This window comes from Penicillium arizonense (genome assembly GCF_001773325.1).
Source record: "Penicillium arizonense strain CBS 141311 chromosome Unknown PENARI_contig021, whole genome shotgun sequence".
NCBI classification, from domain to species: domain Eukaryota; kingdom Fungi; phylum Ascomycota; class Eurotiomycetes; order Eurotiales; family Aspergillaceae; genus Penicillium; species Penicillium arizonense.
In genome coordinates, this window is record NW_019173298.1 from 345883 (window position 1) to 359191 (window position 13309).

Sequence of the window (13309 nt, forward strand, 5' to 3'; positions counted from 1 at the left end):
CTTATCGGGCATGTTGTCCTTCGCGACTTCACCTGAACTTCGCCTTGTTCATGCCATTTCTGATATGAGGGATGTTTTCAAAGTGTTACTGTCACCATGATCGAGTCACTAATCAGCATAGCCTTCTGTCTCTCCAGTGTGCTCACGGTGCTGATCCTATTGCTTCCTTCACAATATGAACCACAGCAACCAGCCTCTTCGGGCGCCAACGGGACCAAAAAGCCCACTATTCAAATTCTTGTGCTTGGGGATATTGGTCGCAGTCCACGTATGCAATATCATGCATTGAGCATTGCGAAACATGGTGGGGAGGTGGTGATCATTGGATATAAAGGTTAGACCTAACACTTTACAACATGATATTCTTGAGAATAAGCTTGCTGACAGTCAATTGCCATTTAGAATCCGATCCCCATCCTGATATCACGTCTCATCCAAATATCAATATTGTACCGCTTCGTCCGCACCCCGCTATACTACAAACTAGTAACAGACTTCTGTTCACCATTTATGGACCTTTGAAAGTCCTATTCCAGGTATTTTGCCTATGGAAATGTCTTGCATACACTACAAAACCAGCCAAGTGGCTTTTGGTTCAGGTATATCCTCCAGATACCATGTGGATGATATGGCGGGCTAACTAGCGGATCTATAGAATCCACCCTCCATTCCTACACTAGCAATCGCCTCCATCACTTGCTTCCTGCGCCAAACAAAGCTTGTCATTGACTGGCACAATTTCGGATACTCTATCCTCGCTCTAAAACTTGGCCAAAGTCATCCATTGGTGAGACTATCGACCTGGTACGAGAAAGTATTCTGCAAATCTGCCTCGGCCCATCTGTGTGTGACAGATGCTATGAAGTCTTTCCTTAGGAAAGAATTTGAGCTAAAAACCCCCATTTTGCCTTTGCACGACCGTCCCGCCAGCCACTTCAATCCCATCCTCGACCCAAATGCACGGGCTGAGTTCCTTGCAACGTTACCGGAAACCAAGGAAGTTCGCTCCTATTTAACAGCAGGAACCCTCCGTGTTCTTGTCAGTTCTACTTCCTGGACTGCGGATGAGGATTTCTCCGTCCTCATAGATGCCCTTCTCAGGTACTCTGAATTGGCCACCACGACGCAACCTCATCTTCCAGAGGTCTTGGCAATTATCACAGGGAAAGGTCCGCGGAAAGAGATGTATTTGGAACAAATTGCTTTGCTAGAGGACTCTGGCAAACTTCAAAAGGTCACCATCCGAACTGCGTGGCTGAGTGTGCCGGACTATGCAAAGTTGTTGGCATCCGCGTCTTTGGGTGTCAGTTTGCATACCAGCAGCAGCGGGGTAGATCTCCCAATGAAGGTTGTAGATATGTTTGGCGCTGGTCTTCCGGTAGTCGGGTGGGACCGTTTCGAGGCCTGGCCCGAATTGGTGACTGAGGGTGTCAACGGGCTCGGCTTTGGTAGCTCTGAGGAGTTGGCCGAGCACTTGACCGATTTGTTCGGGAACAGCGGCAGATTGGAGACTCTTCGTCAAGGCGCACAGAAAGAAAGCTCTCGATGTTGGGACGATGAATGGGATCCTATTGCGGCCCCTCTTCTTGGTTTAACGTAGGCCCTAATGATCCAATCCAAACATATTGAAACCTGCCATATGCAAAGAAAACAATCCTTTTTTTTTTGATGGCCTTTGCCACGCAAAAGTTTCTCTCGTGTCATGGTAAATCATGGATAGAATCCTATAAACCTGGCTGGAATTTCCCCCCACAATATAGGCAGGTATCGAAAGCTTCAAACAGTTCACTGAAAGTTCGGCTCAGCTTACCACCACGCATCAGAACCAAAGAGTCTTCGTCAAGGTATTCTGTTTGACACAAAGAACAATACTTGGATATCCCGGGTTCTTGGATGGCAAGAAAAGACAAACCGCACCGAGCTAATTGACGAAAAGGGTTAACAGGTCTGGACCAACGCATGAGCATATCACACGGCGACTTACTGAAAAGATGACCATTCGCACACTTAGCCTCCTGGGCTGAGTGCCATCCGATCCCAGCATCACAGATGTCGCACCGCTCGAAAACCTGGCCGCCTGGGCCACTGAGCTGATCCGCAGCCCTCGCAGCAATTGCGGTTGATTCGCCGTTGCATTTGCGCATCTCCTCACTGAGGTCGGCGCCTGTAACAATTGCCAGACGCTCTAGAGACTTTCGAGCATGTGTCAGAAGCGACTTGTTTTTACTACCCGTAATGGTGCAGCAGATGGCGACATAAACCAGTTGCTGGCTCTCCGCGTCAGGTTCGACGTCACCATCATCACCAGGCAACACGAAATTCAATGCCGATTCTCGCTGAACATGCACCGGACTTTCGCCGTTGGAAATTTGTGGCGCAAAGAGGAAAGAAGTGGCCGGGTCATGTTCTAGCTCTGACGAGAAGACGATTGTAGATTTGTCGTCAGACGCGACTCGGTACTCGAGCATATCTGTCGGGTGTCTAGTGAAGAGGATCGCTGTGACATTGCGATAAGATGAGAGCCCCCAAATCCTGGACATTGAGTTTCCACCTAAATCGAGGTCCAGATCAAACTGCTCTTGGCAGTCTTCGATGATATGTTTCCATCGTGGCCGCTGCAAGGGGTCGCCATTTTGAAGTTGGCGCATTTCTGTGGTCAGACCAATTCCGCCTAGAGTACCTAGGCAAAGGTTGCATGTGTCATTTTGTTCATCCACACAACTGGCCATGGCTAAAACAGGTCAGTTTCCAGAAACTTAATGAGAAAAATTGGGAAATGTACCAGATATAGGCTCCCAGTGCCTTTCATTACATCCCATATTTTCCTCTGTTTCAGGGTTATAGATTGGCCACTCGCGAACTGCGAGAGCGTCGAAATTGGCGTCGTGGCCATTGTAAGTGTTAGAGGGTACAGATATGGTGATAAACCCAGCCATGATGCCAACTACGAGAGACAGTTCGGTGCACGATTGCTGATAAATATGTCAGTAAAAAGAAGGCACAGTGCGAAGACTAAAGCATACATCATGTAGCCATTGCAATGGACCGGTAATGTTAAGGGATGCCAATTTCTCGCTCGAGAGACTCCAGTGATGCTCTTTAAATGCTGTTGGCAAGGCATACGTCTGCAGCTCATCCACGTTTGAGTTTCCGATAGTGACTTGGATATTCAGAAGTCGAAGTTGGGTTCCGTATACAAGAGCGAGCATGGCGACAGCACAGCCAGAGTTTTTGGGGCTCGCCAGTGGTGAAACCAGCCATGGACCGCAGGAAACCGAGCTGACCCGCTGTTTCTCTTTGAAAGCATTTTCAAGAAGGGACCCCGAGCAGATGTGAGAATTGTTCAGTTCCTGGCTCTCGAGGGGGTGAACGGCCAAAACATGGAATTGATGAGAGCAGGGAGAGCCCTCCGATAGTTCTGATCTACGGGGGCGTATTAGAATTACTTCATTGAGCTCATTCACCACAGTCAAAAGGGGAATACCCCAACGACTTTCGTATGCGGGTAGAAAAGAAGAACCAGCGGGGAGAGTCGAAGCCTTCAGTGGTTCACACCAATTGAAGGATCGAATGTTATCTTTTCGAAACGAGATGCCCTCCGCTTGCTCAGAATCTCCCGATTGAGACCGCAACGCGTGGTTGACGATAGCAATTCGGGTCCACTGCTTCTGTGGACCGACTGCCTCCCAAAGGGATAGAAGCAGATTGGAGGTTAACACGGCTAGCACACTGCGTCGGAATTTGCCTAGTCCAGGTGGTGACCAGGCCAAACCAACTACTGTGCTGTTCGATTGCTCTGCGGCGATCGAGAAGTCATTCCGATCTTGGGCGAGGAAAGTGGGCCATTCAGGGTGCGTGAATAGATTGGCCTTGACGCGGGTTATTTGCCAATCCCGTGTTGCATTTGGTGTTGGTCCCTCATGTTTGCCACTTTTTGGCGTCTGTTAAACACATCAGTCATCGATTTAGGCAATAAGAGCGCCTAGATGGATACCAGGATCTGAAAGTAATCCCCGGCAGCAACTGCAAGCTCGCCGTCCGAGGACCAAGAGATGGCGTCAGTGCAGGAGGGGAACACAGATAGCTCAACGGGATCCAGCATATTTTCAGGACTGGGAGCTCCGTATTACTAGCATGTCTTCGAAGTCGCAATGTGGAAGATATTGAAGAAGCTTGTGTTGTGGTGGCCCAGACCGGCAGCATTCTGCGGGTATTGCGTCCTGAGAAATCAGGTGTCGAGGCCTCAACATCGCGGTTCTGTGGTATACATCGAATATGCTTAGATTGAGATAATTATGTGGCTACGTGTTGCTAATCTGCTTTTGATAGAAAACACTATGTTTATCTCCATATCCAATCTGGGAATGTTCATGTCAGGGTATCATCAGGTTGTCAGAGACACGACAGCGCCTTGGGAAAATCAATCCACCCGATCCAGCTTCTGTACAACCATCGCAGTTGCAGCACCACCGCCGTTACAGATTGCAGCCACACCATACTCGCCAGGCTGCAACTGGTGGAGCAAGGTGACAAGGATACGTGAGCCTGAGCTGCCGAGAGCGTGGCCGAGGGAGATAGCACCTCCAAGCATGTTGACATTGGCGTTTTGCAAGCCGAGAATCTAGACAACACGAGTTAGATACGCATATTACCAGATGGGACAAGCTTGGTACTAACCTTCTCATTGGCTTTGATAACAGCTGCAAAAGCTTCGTTGAATTCCCAGACCGCAACCTGGTCCATGGTGATACCGGCACGCTCCAACGCGATTGGGACTGCCTTGGCAGGGGCGACTGGGAAGTCCACGGGGTCGACAGCGGCATCGGCCGAGGACACAATACGAGCCAAAGCACGCCCACCAGCACCATATGCACGAGCAAGCTCCTTGTTACCGAGGATCAGTGCCGATGCTCCGTCATTCATTGTCGATGCGTTACCGGCGGTCACAGTACCCGTACCATCCCGCAGGAAAGCAGGCTTGAGTGTCTTCAACTTGTCGGCACGCAAATTTTCAAAGCCTTCATCACGCTCAATGATCGTGTCGCCTTTCTTACCCTTGACAGTGACTGCGGCAATCTCATCGGCGAATTTGTTGTCCTTCCATGCCTGCTGGGCTCGCTCGTACGACTGGATGGCATATTGATCCTGGTCTTCCCGGGAGATCTCATATTTTTTAGCTGTCTGCTCCGCGCAGATGCCCATGTGGAACTTGTTGTACACATCCCACAGCCCGTCCTTGATCAACCCGTCCTCCAGCTTGATCTCGCCGAAAGGTGGTAATTGGCTAGCGCGAGCCATATAGTAAGGGACACGAGTCATGTTCTCCATACCGCCTGCTACCTGTGCCTCTGCCAGACCTAGCTGGATGTTTTGTGCAGCAATTACTACTGCCTTCAAGCCAGAAGCACACACCTTATTAACCGTGACAGCTTCGACGGTGGACGGCAGACCGGCGAAGATAGACGCCTGGCGTGCGGGAGCCTGGCCCACGGAGCCCTGCAAAACATTGCCCATATAAACATCTGTGATCTTTTCCACAGGGACCTTGGATTTGCTGAGAGCCGATTTGATGGCAACAGCGCCGAGCTCAGGTGCTGACACTGAAGCGTATGAACCATTGAACTAATCCAATGAGATCAGTATGTTGTCTTTTTGAAGCCTTTTCAGGGCTAGCTCACCTTAGCTGTTGGTGTTCGAGATGCACTCAGGATGTAGGCATCCTGAATCTCCTTGCATGTCGGACGTGCGGAGCTGAAGTATCTCTGGGTACGGAATGCGGGGAACGCCTTGGGAAGACGAGCAGACAAGCCCGGAGAGATCATGTTAAGTTATGTATAGGGAAATGCTGTACAGAAGGAGAAAGGATAGAGAGAGGGAGAGAGGAGAAAGGCGAGAAGCAAGAAGGCCGAAAGCACATGAGTATATGGAATGCCGCCGCGCAACCGCCTATAACCGCTCCTCCGCCTGGACCGAGGCAGTTTCTCCGATTATGACATAATGGCAGTCCCGTGATCTACATATGGAGCTAGTCCAGATAGAGGTAGTTTCTCCATTAGGATATCTATTCCGGTCCTCCCCCTCTATCGCATATCGCTGTATCAACTTGGAAGGCTCTCATCCTCCTCTCCGTCTTTGACCCCCCCGAATCTGTACTGATATCGTTGTACAGAGGCTCGGCTTCTCATTGAAATACTCTATCATATTCACATCCTTACGGCCAATCAATCATGTCTACATCCGCCCGCCGCCGTCTCATGCGGGACTTCAAGGTACGCGTGACAATCACATCGTCTTTGAGCTTTTACCCGAATGATATGGCCCTGTATAGCAAGGAGCCGACTTCCTCAACATGTTCAAGTCTTATCATGCTTGCTTTTCGTCTTGCCCATTTTGTATCCCCAAGGTTATGATTCGCCTCTGACATTTCTGTGACTACAGCGTATGCAAACTGATCCCCCAGCTGGCGTCTCTGCATCCCCGGTGGCCGATAATGTGATGACATGGTAGGCCTACCTCCCCTCGACTCTGAGATCCAATATCTGATAAATTCTCAGGAATGCCGTCATCATTGGCCCCGCCGACACCCCCTTCGAGGATGGCACATTCCGCTTGGTCATGAACTTCGAGGAACAGTATCCCAACAAGCCCCCTGGTGTTAAATTCATCAGCCAGATGTTCCATCCCAACGTGTATGGAACTGGTGAGCTCTGTCTGGACATTCTGCAGAACCGCTGGAGTCCAACCTATGACGTTGCTGCCATCCTAACTAGTATCCAAAGGTAAGCTTGGCCGTTCGCTCCAACAACTTGCAGGTGCTAATACTATTGTGAAATCAGTCTTTTGAATGATCCCAACACTTCATCTCCGGCCAACGTCGAGGCTTCGAACCTCTACAAAGACAACCGCAAAGAATACACGAAGCGCGTGCGGGAGACTGTTGAGAAAAGCTGGGATGATTGAAAGACTCATTCAATGAGCCAAAATGAGGCCGGTTGATATCCAGGGATATAGCACAACGGCTTGACCGTTTGATCTGCACAGCGTGGGGTTTGGCGCTTGGTCTCCTTTACTCTTTTTCACTTCATGTTCTCATAGTTCGAGTCTCCCGGGCTCGAGGCCCATGGTTATGAGTATAGTTTCATAGTTGCATTAGTGTATTAGCCTGCTTTTCCTGCAACCCTCCAGAACTCATGCACAAGTCCAAGGTTGTTGCATGTCTATAGATATTAAGCTTATGCATCCCGAGTCCGGGGCGGTCGGCCAAGAAATCCCGAACGGGCGACTGTCAACAAATCCCACGATCTTCCTCCCCCTCCACAGCAAGTCCCATTTGTACCCTTGGTGTCTTCACTCCCCTTTTGGCAGCTTCGCTGCTGTTTTATTTCTTTAATTTTGCTTAGTCTCTAGCGTTTTGCTCCACGCCTGGTGCGCGTGGACCCCCTGACCCTCAACCCCTCCGTGTCACTACACCGCAACAGACATTCCAAGCCCTATTTCAGACGTCTCTGACGAGCTCCGCGACCCACATACCCCTTCCTGGGGTCTCTCTATTCATTTAAGCTGTTATACACGAACCACACTGAACAACCATGGCGTGAGTGTAACCTCCGACTCGATCGTGCGGCGACGCTGACTGAAAGCTTCGACAGGGCTGCGGGGTCAAACACCATCAAGGGTATGCACAGCTGAGCTCAATGATCAGAGGTACTGGTTTGGACCGCGAGACTGACTAGACACGTATAGTGGTGGCCAGATTTCGTCCGCAGAACAAGGTCGAACTGTCCTCCGGAGGCCAGCCGATTGTTGAATTCGAGAATGAAGAGTCTTGTAGCATTAACGTGAGTTGGTATGAACAACCCACAAGGGCTATACTGACCGATCATCCAGTCTCGCGAGGGGACCGGGTCCTTCACTTTCGATCGTGTGTTCCCCATGAACACTGCGCAAAATGACATCTTCGACTTCTCGATTCGACCTACCGTGGACGATATTCTTAACGGATATAACGGAACAGTTTTCGCCTATGGTCAGACTGGTGCCGGAAAGTCGTACACCATGATGGGTTCCGATATCGACGACGACGAGGGCAAGGGTATCATTCCCCGAATGATTGAGCAGATCTTCGCCAGCATCCTGACCAGTCCGAGCAACATCGAGTACACGGTACGGGTCAGCTATATGGAAATTTACATGGAGCGAATTCGCGATCTGCTGGTGCCCCAGAACGATAACCTTCCAGTTCACGAGGAAAAGTCCCGCGGAGTCTACGTGAAAGGATTGCTCGAGGTTTACGTGTCCAGCGTCCAAGAAGTCTACGAAGTTATGCGCCGTGGAGGAACAGCACGAGCAGTGGCTGCGACCAACATGAACCAGGAATCATCTCGCTCCCACTCCATCTTCGTTATCACCGTCACTCAGAAGAATGTCGAGACCGGGTCCGCCAAGAGTGGACAGCTGTTCTTGGTCGATTTGGCTGGTAGTGAAAAAGTCGGTAAGACCGGCGCAAGTGGCCAGACCCTGGAGGAGGCCAAGAAGATCAACAAGAGTTTGAGTGCCCTAGGAATGGTCATCAACGCGTTGACAGACGGCAAATCGACACATATTCCGTACCGTGACTCCAAACTTACCCGAATTCTCCAAGAGTCCCTGGGAGGTAACTCACGGACGACCCTGATTATCAATTGTTCGCCCAGCAGCTACAACGATGCGGAAACAATCTCAACCCTACGATTCGGTGTACGCGCCAAGGCAATCAAGAACAAGGCCAAGGTTAACGCAGAGCTAAGCCCAGCGGAAATGAAGCAACTGCTGCGGAAGGCGCAGAGCCAAATGACAAATTTCGAAAGCTACATCTCTGCCTTGGAGGGCGAAGTCAGCCTCTGGCGTAGCGGTGATAGCGTGCCCAAGGACCAATGGACCCCCTCTCGCGGAAATGAGATTCTAAGCGCCGCAAAGGCCGAAGCACGTGCCCCACGGCCAGGTACTCCTTCGCGTCTTCAGGAAACTGCTCGTTCTGAAACACCGCGTCCAGATTCTCGAGTTGGGGATCGTTCCAGTACTCCCAGCCTGGTGCTGGAGAAGGATGAGCGCGAGGAATTCTTGCGACGTGAGAACGAGCTCCAGGATCAGATTTCAGAGAAGGAGTCCCACATTGTCAATGTGGAACGCAGCCTCCGTGAGGCACGGGAGGAGCTCAGGTCTATGAAGGAAAATGGTGCACGAACTGGCAAGGATAACGAACGATTGGGTACAGAGGTCAACGAGCTCCGCATGCAACTTGAGAAGGTCTCATACGAGAGCAAGGAAGCGGCCATTACGATGGACGGCCTCCGCGAGGCCAATTCTGAGCTCACTGGCGAGCTTGACGAGGTGAAGCAACAGCTTCTGGATGTTCGCATGCGAGCCAAGGAAACTACTGCGGCGCTTGATGAGAAGGAAAAGAAGAAAACAGAAAAGATGGCTAAGATGATGGCTGGTTTCGACCTTGGTGGTGATGTGTTCTCCGACAATGAACGCAAGCTACAAGACTTGATCCAACGCGTTGACGTCCTGCACCAGATCAGCGCCGAGGGTGAAACAATTGCCCCAGACGACATTCTCGAGCTCCGCACGAATCTACTCGAGGCACAGGGCTTTATTCGACAGGCCGAGTTGACTGTAAATGATCGAAGCGACTTTGGCGAGCTGCAGGACAGCCGCCGCGCAGACTTGGAGAAGAAATTGGATGGACTTCAGCAAGATTACGAGGGTCTTCTGACCCGAAACCTTGGCGAGGGCGACGTGGAGGAAATTCGTGAACGCCTGGAGAAGGTTTACGTGACGAAGAAGGAGGCCGAGACTGCAGCAGCCGAGGATCTTCGCTCTGATATCTCGCGCAAAGATGAGGAGTTGACAAAGTTGCGCCAATCCCTTGTTGATACCCAGTCCCGCACGTCAACCAACGGTGCTGCCAGCAAGACTCTGCAGCAGCAAATCACCGAGTTCGATGCTATGAAGAAATCCCTCATGCGTGACCTGCAAAACCGCTGTGAGCGTGTGGTCGAGTTGGAGATTTCCCTGGATGATGCGCGGGAGCAGTATAACAACGTCCTTCGCTCATCCAACAACCGCGCTCAACAGAAGAAGATGGCCTTCTTGGAGCGCAACCTTGAGCAGCTGACTCATGTTCAGCGCCAGCTTGTGGAACAGAACAGTAGTCTCAAGAAGGAGGTGGCCATCGCTGAGCGCAAGTTGATTGCACGCAATGAGCGTATTGCCAGCCTGGAGGCTCTGCTCCAGGAGAGCCAGGAGAAGCTGACCCAGGCCAACCACAGGTATGATTTTTCTGCAGCTCTCAGATGCTCACAGCGAGCTAAATGCTAATTACTTGTACAGATTCGAAGCTCAGCTCACTGCCGTCAAGGAGCGCCTGGAGGCAGCCAAGCAAGGCTCCACCCGAGGCTTACCTAGTATGGACGGCAATGCGAGTTTTAGCTTCGGGGGGTCGCGCATCGCGAAGCCGCTACGCGGCGGTGGCACCTCGGACGGGCCAGCGAACGCGAACGTCGCGGGCGTACAATCGCAAGAGGCGACTGGTAAGCGCAGCAGCTGGTTCTTCGACCGTCGATGATCCCATTGCTCCTTCAGAGAGCTGCTCGTCCTTTGCACTGCTCCTCTTGAAGCTTGACGGTTGTCTGCCGTGTACCCCGGACATCGTGCAATTTGTGCTCTTATCATTAGCATTTGGCTGATCTTGGTTCCACTTGATTCCCATTGACGCTGTCTCACGAGTTTCTTCTTATCTTCTTTTGATCTTTCTGGCAAGTCTTTTTTTCTTGTTCTGATGTGATTTTGACATACTCTTCTCCCAATGTTTCTTTTTCGTTCTAGTACATTAGATCGCGCCCTGCATGCCGAGGACTGGAGGTTTTGGATCTTCCTGATACCCGTGTACATCAATTCCAGATAGAATGCAGAGGAGCTGGTAGGTAGTCTGCGAAGGGGCAATTGATGTGATGTGACATACTATATACGAGATAGTGGATTGACAGTTCCGCCCTACTTTGTTCATTTTTCTTTTTCTTCCATTGCCCAGGAGGTGTAAATTATTTCAAGTAATCCTAGTGCCGAGATTTCAACTTGGGTCAATTAGGGCGGATCTGTAGTAGGAAGTGGATATCATTCTGGTGATGACCTGTGTACATCTACATGTGCGTACTAACGTTCGTTATAACTTAGCCCTGATCGACATGTTATGGTAGGTCGCCACTGTTAGATCGGCCTACATTACATGTACTATTCTGAACCTCCCTGCGAATCTTGGCTACTTTATTGCAGATTGACATACATACATACGGAGTATCACCGGTATCAGACTACGTGCACCGTTGAATCCATTCAGAGAGTAACGTTATAGCATTGTTGGGCTCTTAAACAGCGTGAATACCAATGCATCTGTATACAGCAGTATATTGGCGCGGTTGGCGCGCAATATCAAAACAATTATTTCTTAGATACAACGGAGGTCTCCCCCATCCTACAGGAATAGAGGCTTGCAGACTTCTACTAAAGGTTCACTCTAGCCCACGGGCGATATGAGTTGATCACTAGCTCAGATGTGGATCGCTCGTCTCCGTTATACCGCGGGTAACAAGCCTATACAATATGTATTGACTAGCATAGAGATGCCTGGATTAACCTTTTGTTTATGTCAAGCTTGTTTAGCCACCTATAATCTTTTCCATCCTGAGGTATGGATGTCTTAGAGAGCTGCATGCGTGTCAAGTACTCCCTGCAGTAGCGCAAGGAACGGCTGCACGATGGCCGATAAAGATACATGTAGAAACCAGACACCGACCTGGACATTCAATTGGGCGCATCGCAAACAGCAGAACCCCGAAACTATGCTGATCAAGGCATTAGGTCAGAATAGTCGGTCTTGACAGAGCCCCAGGGAGCCGAATGCAAGTGGCCCCTTTAGCGATATCATCTTCACTTTGTTATAGAGTAGGTTGAAGAATACAATTGTAGTTTTTAGTCGAATAGCCGGAAGAAGAAAGAAAGTGGGAGGCGAAGTGTTTCGACCAGGCCGTCTAACGAGTAATGTACTTCACTACAATATACAAAGGCAAAGGGGAATCCAAAAAAAAAAAAAAAAAACACAAACATGCATATTCCCGCCTTCCCATCTAAACCAATCCATCATAGAGCGACAAGGCACTGACAATGGTCTCGTCCCGTTTGCTGCCCTCCTTGAATTCCTCAATATCAAGACTGCCATTCTCGTCCTTGTCCATCATTCGGAAGATCTTCCGTACGCGCTTCTCTGGGGTGTCTTCATCTTCGGGGAGTTTCACCATTGATCCCACCTAAACATCGGTCAGTAGAGTTCTTCCAGGCCGCATACACACCAAACACACCATTTTATAAATCGCCTCGACAATGGCCAGCATCTCGTCGTAAGTGATCTTTCCGTCACCGTCAATATCGTACAACTGGAATGCCCAGTCTAGCTTATCCTCCATCTTGCCCCGTGAAGTCACAGAAAGCGCGCAGATAAACTCTTTGAAATCGATCATGCCACTATTGTCGGAGTCGAAAACGCGGAAGACATAATTTGCGAATGATGATGGGTCGCCGAAAGGAAAGAATTGTCGGTAAATCTTCTGGAACTCTTCCTTGGTCAGGGTGCCGGATGGGCAGTCCTTAAGGAACCCTGGACAGCGTGTCTACAGTCAGCGATCGCTCCGGAATCTCTAAGAGGCCTTGGAGTGGTCGCATACCTTTGTACCATTGCTGTAGCTCTTTCTTATCGAAATGTGTGGCTCTTTGCAGCTCGTCGAGCTGCGTCGGCGAGAGCTTTGATTGACTGCGGGGCACGAGTCAGCGTATGATCTCATGCTGCAGCGCGTTCGAATTATCCGGCGGCCATAAATAGCCCACGCAAGAGGTATAGACTTCTGGTCCTGGGATCTTGCCCTGGCGAGGGGGGAAAGCGTGCTCCGGTCTCCGCTTATCCGTTCGGAACCGCAGGGAGGGGGGGCGATACAGGTAGCACTTACGACTTGCCCATGATCAAACACCTGAGGTCCGGTATATTACGGCGAAAAACAGACGCTGCAAGTCCGGTAAACGATGCGAAAACGAAGCGAAAACGAAAGCGGCGGAGATGGTGACGCGGGGTAGAAATGGTAGAAACGGGATGTGTGGCTGAGTCGTGGTGGCGTGGAGTCAACGTAAGGGGGAGAAACACACAGCGGCGAATATCGAGAAAGAGAGGTAAAGAGAATGGAGAGAGAATGGAGGGTAACTAAGAAGAAGAAGAAGAAGA

General features: G+C 50.4%; 6 protein-coding genes across 6 annotated transcripts; 3 read left to right on the forward strand and 3 right to left on the reverse strand.

The window, feature by feature from the left end:
* Nucleotides 1–96: 96 nt before the first annotated feature.
* On the forward strand, nt 97–1600 carry PENARI_c021G02784 (chitobiosyldiphosphodolichol beta-1,4 mannosyltransferase; the record flags this gene model as incomplete). The annotated part of the gene is made up of 3 exons (XM_022635172.1): nt 97–268; nt 403–599; nt 656–1600. 3 exons carry the CDS (start codon nt 97–99, stop codon nt 1598–1600), a joined length of 1314 nt encoding a protein of 437 aa, XP_022484879.1.
* A 124-nt stretch (nt 1601–1724) lies between these two features.
* Nucleotides 1725–4102, reverse strand: PENARI_c021G03495 (uncharacterized protein; the record flags this gene model as incomplete). The annotated part of the gene is made up of 6 exons (XM_022635178.1): nt 1725–1732; nt 1811–1849; nt 1985–2731; nt 2783–2972; nt 3024–3941; nt 3995–4102. The coding sequence occupies 6 exons, from the start codon at nt 4100–4102 to the stop codon at nt 1725–1727; spliced, it is 2010 nt and encodes a 669-aa protein (XP_022485008.1).
* Nucleotides 4103–4420: 318 nt separating this feature from the next.
* PENARI_c021G10025 (thiolase family protein) lies at nt 4421–5822 on the reverse strand (the record flags this gene model as incomplete). Its single annotated transcript, XM_022635257.1, has 3 exons — nt 4421–4621; nt 4678–5622; nt 5679–5822. The coding sequence occupies 3 exons, from the start codon at nt 5820–5822 to the stop codon at nt 4421–4423; spliced, it is 1290 nt and encodes a 429-aa protein (XP_022484871.1).
* A 405-nt stretch (nt 5823–6227) lies between these two features.
* ubc2 (E2 ubiquitin-conjugating protein RAD6) lies at nt 6228–6960 on the forward strand (the record flags this gene model as incomplete). Its single annotated transcript, XM_022635233.1, has 4 exons — nt 6228–6269; nt 6439–6503; nt 6555–6779; nt 6837–6960. 4 exons carry the CDS (start codon nt 6228–6230, stop codon nt 6958–6960), a joined length of 456 nt encoding a protein of 151 aa, XP_022484902.1.
* A 629-nt stretch (nt 6961–7589) lies between these two features.
* On the forward strand, nt 7590–10609 carry PENARI_c021G10613 (putative kinesin family protein (KinA); the record flags this gene model as incomplete). Its single annotated transcript, XM_022635268.1, has 5 exons — nt 7590–7594; nt 7650–7675; nt 7744–7838; nt 7888–10313; nt 10375–10609. 5 exons carry the CDS (start codon nt 7590–7592, stop codon nt 10607–10609), a joined length of 2787 nt encoding a protein of 928 aa, XP_022484992.1.
* A 1558-nt stretch (nt 10610–12167) lies between these two features.
* PENARI_c021G09221 (EF-hand domain-containing protein) lies at nt 12168–13051 on the reverse strand (the record flags this gene model as incomplete). Its single annotated transcript, XM_022635248.1, has 4 exons — nt 12168–12347; nt 12399–12694; nt 12762–12847; nt 13041–13051. The coding sequence occupies 4 exons, from the start codon at nt 13049–13051 to the stop codon at nt 12168–12170; spliced, it is 573 nt and encodes a 190-aa protein (XP_022484971.1).
* Nucleotides 13052–13309: the final 258 nt, after the last annotated feature.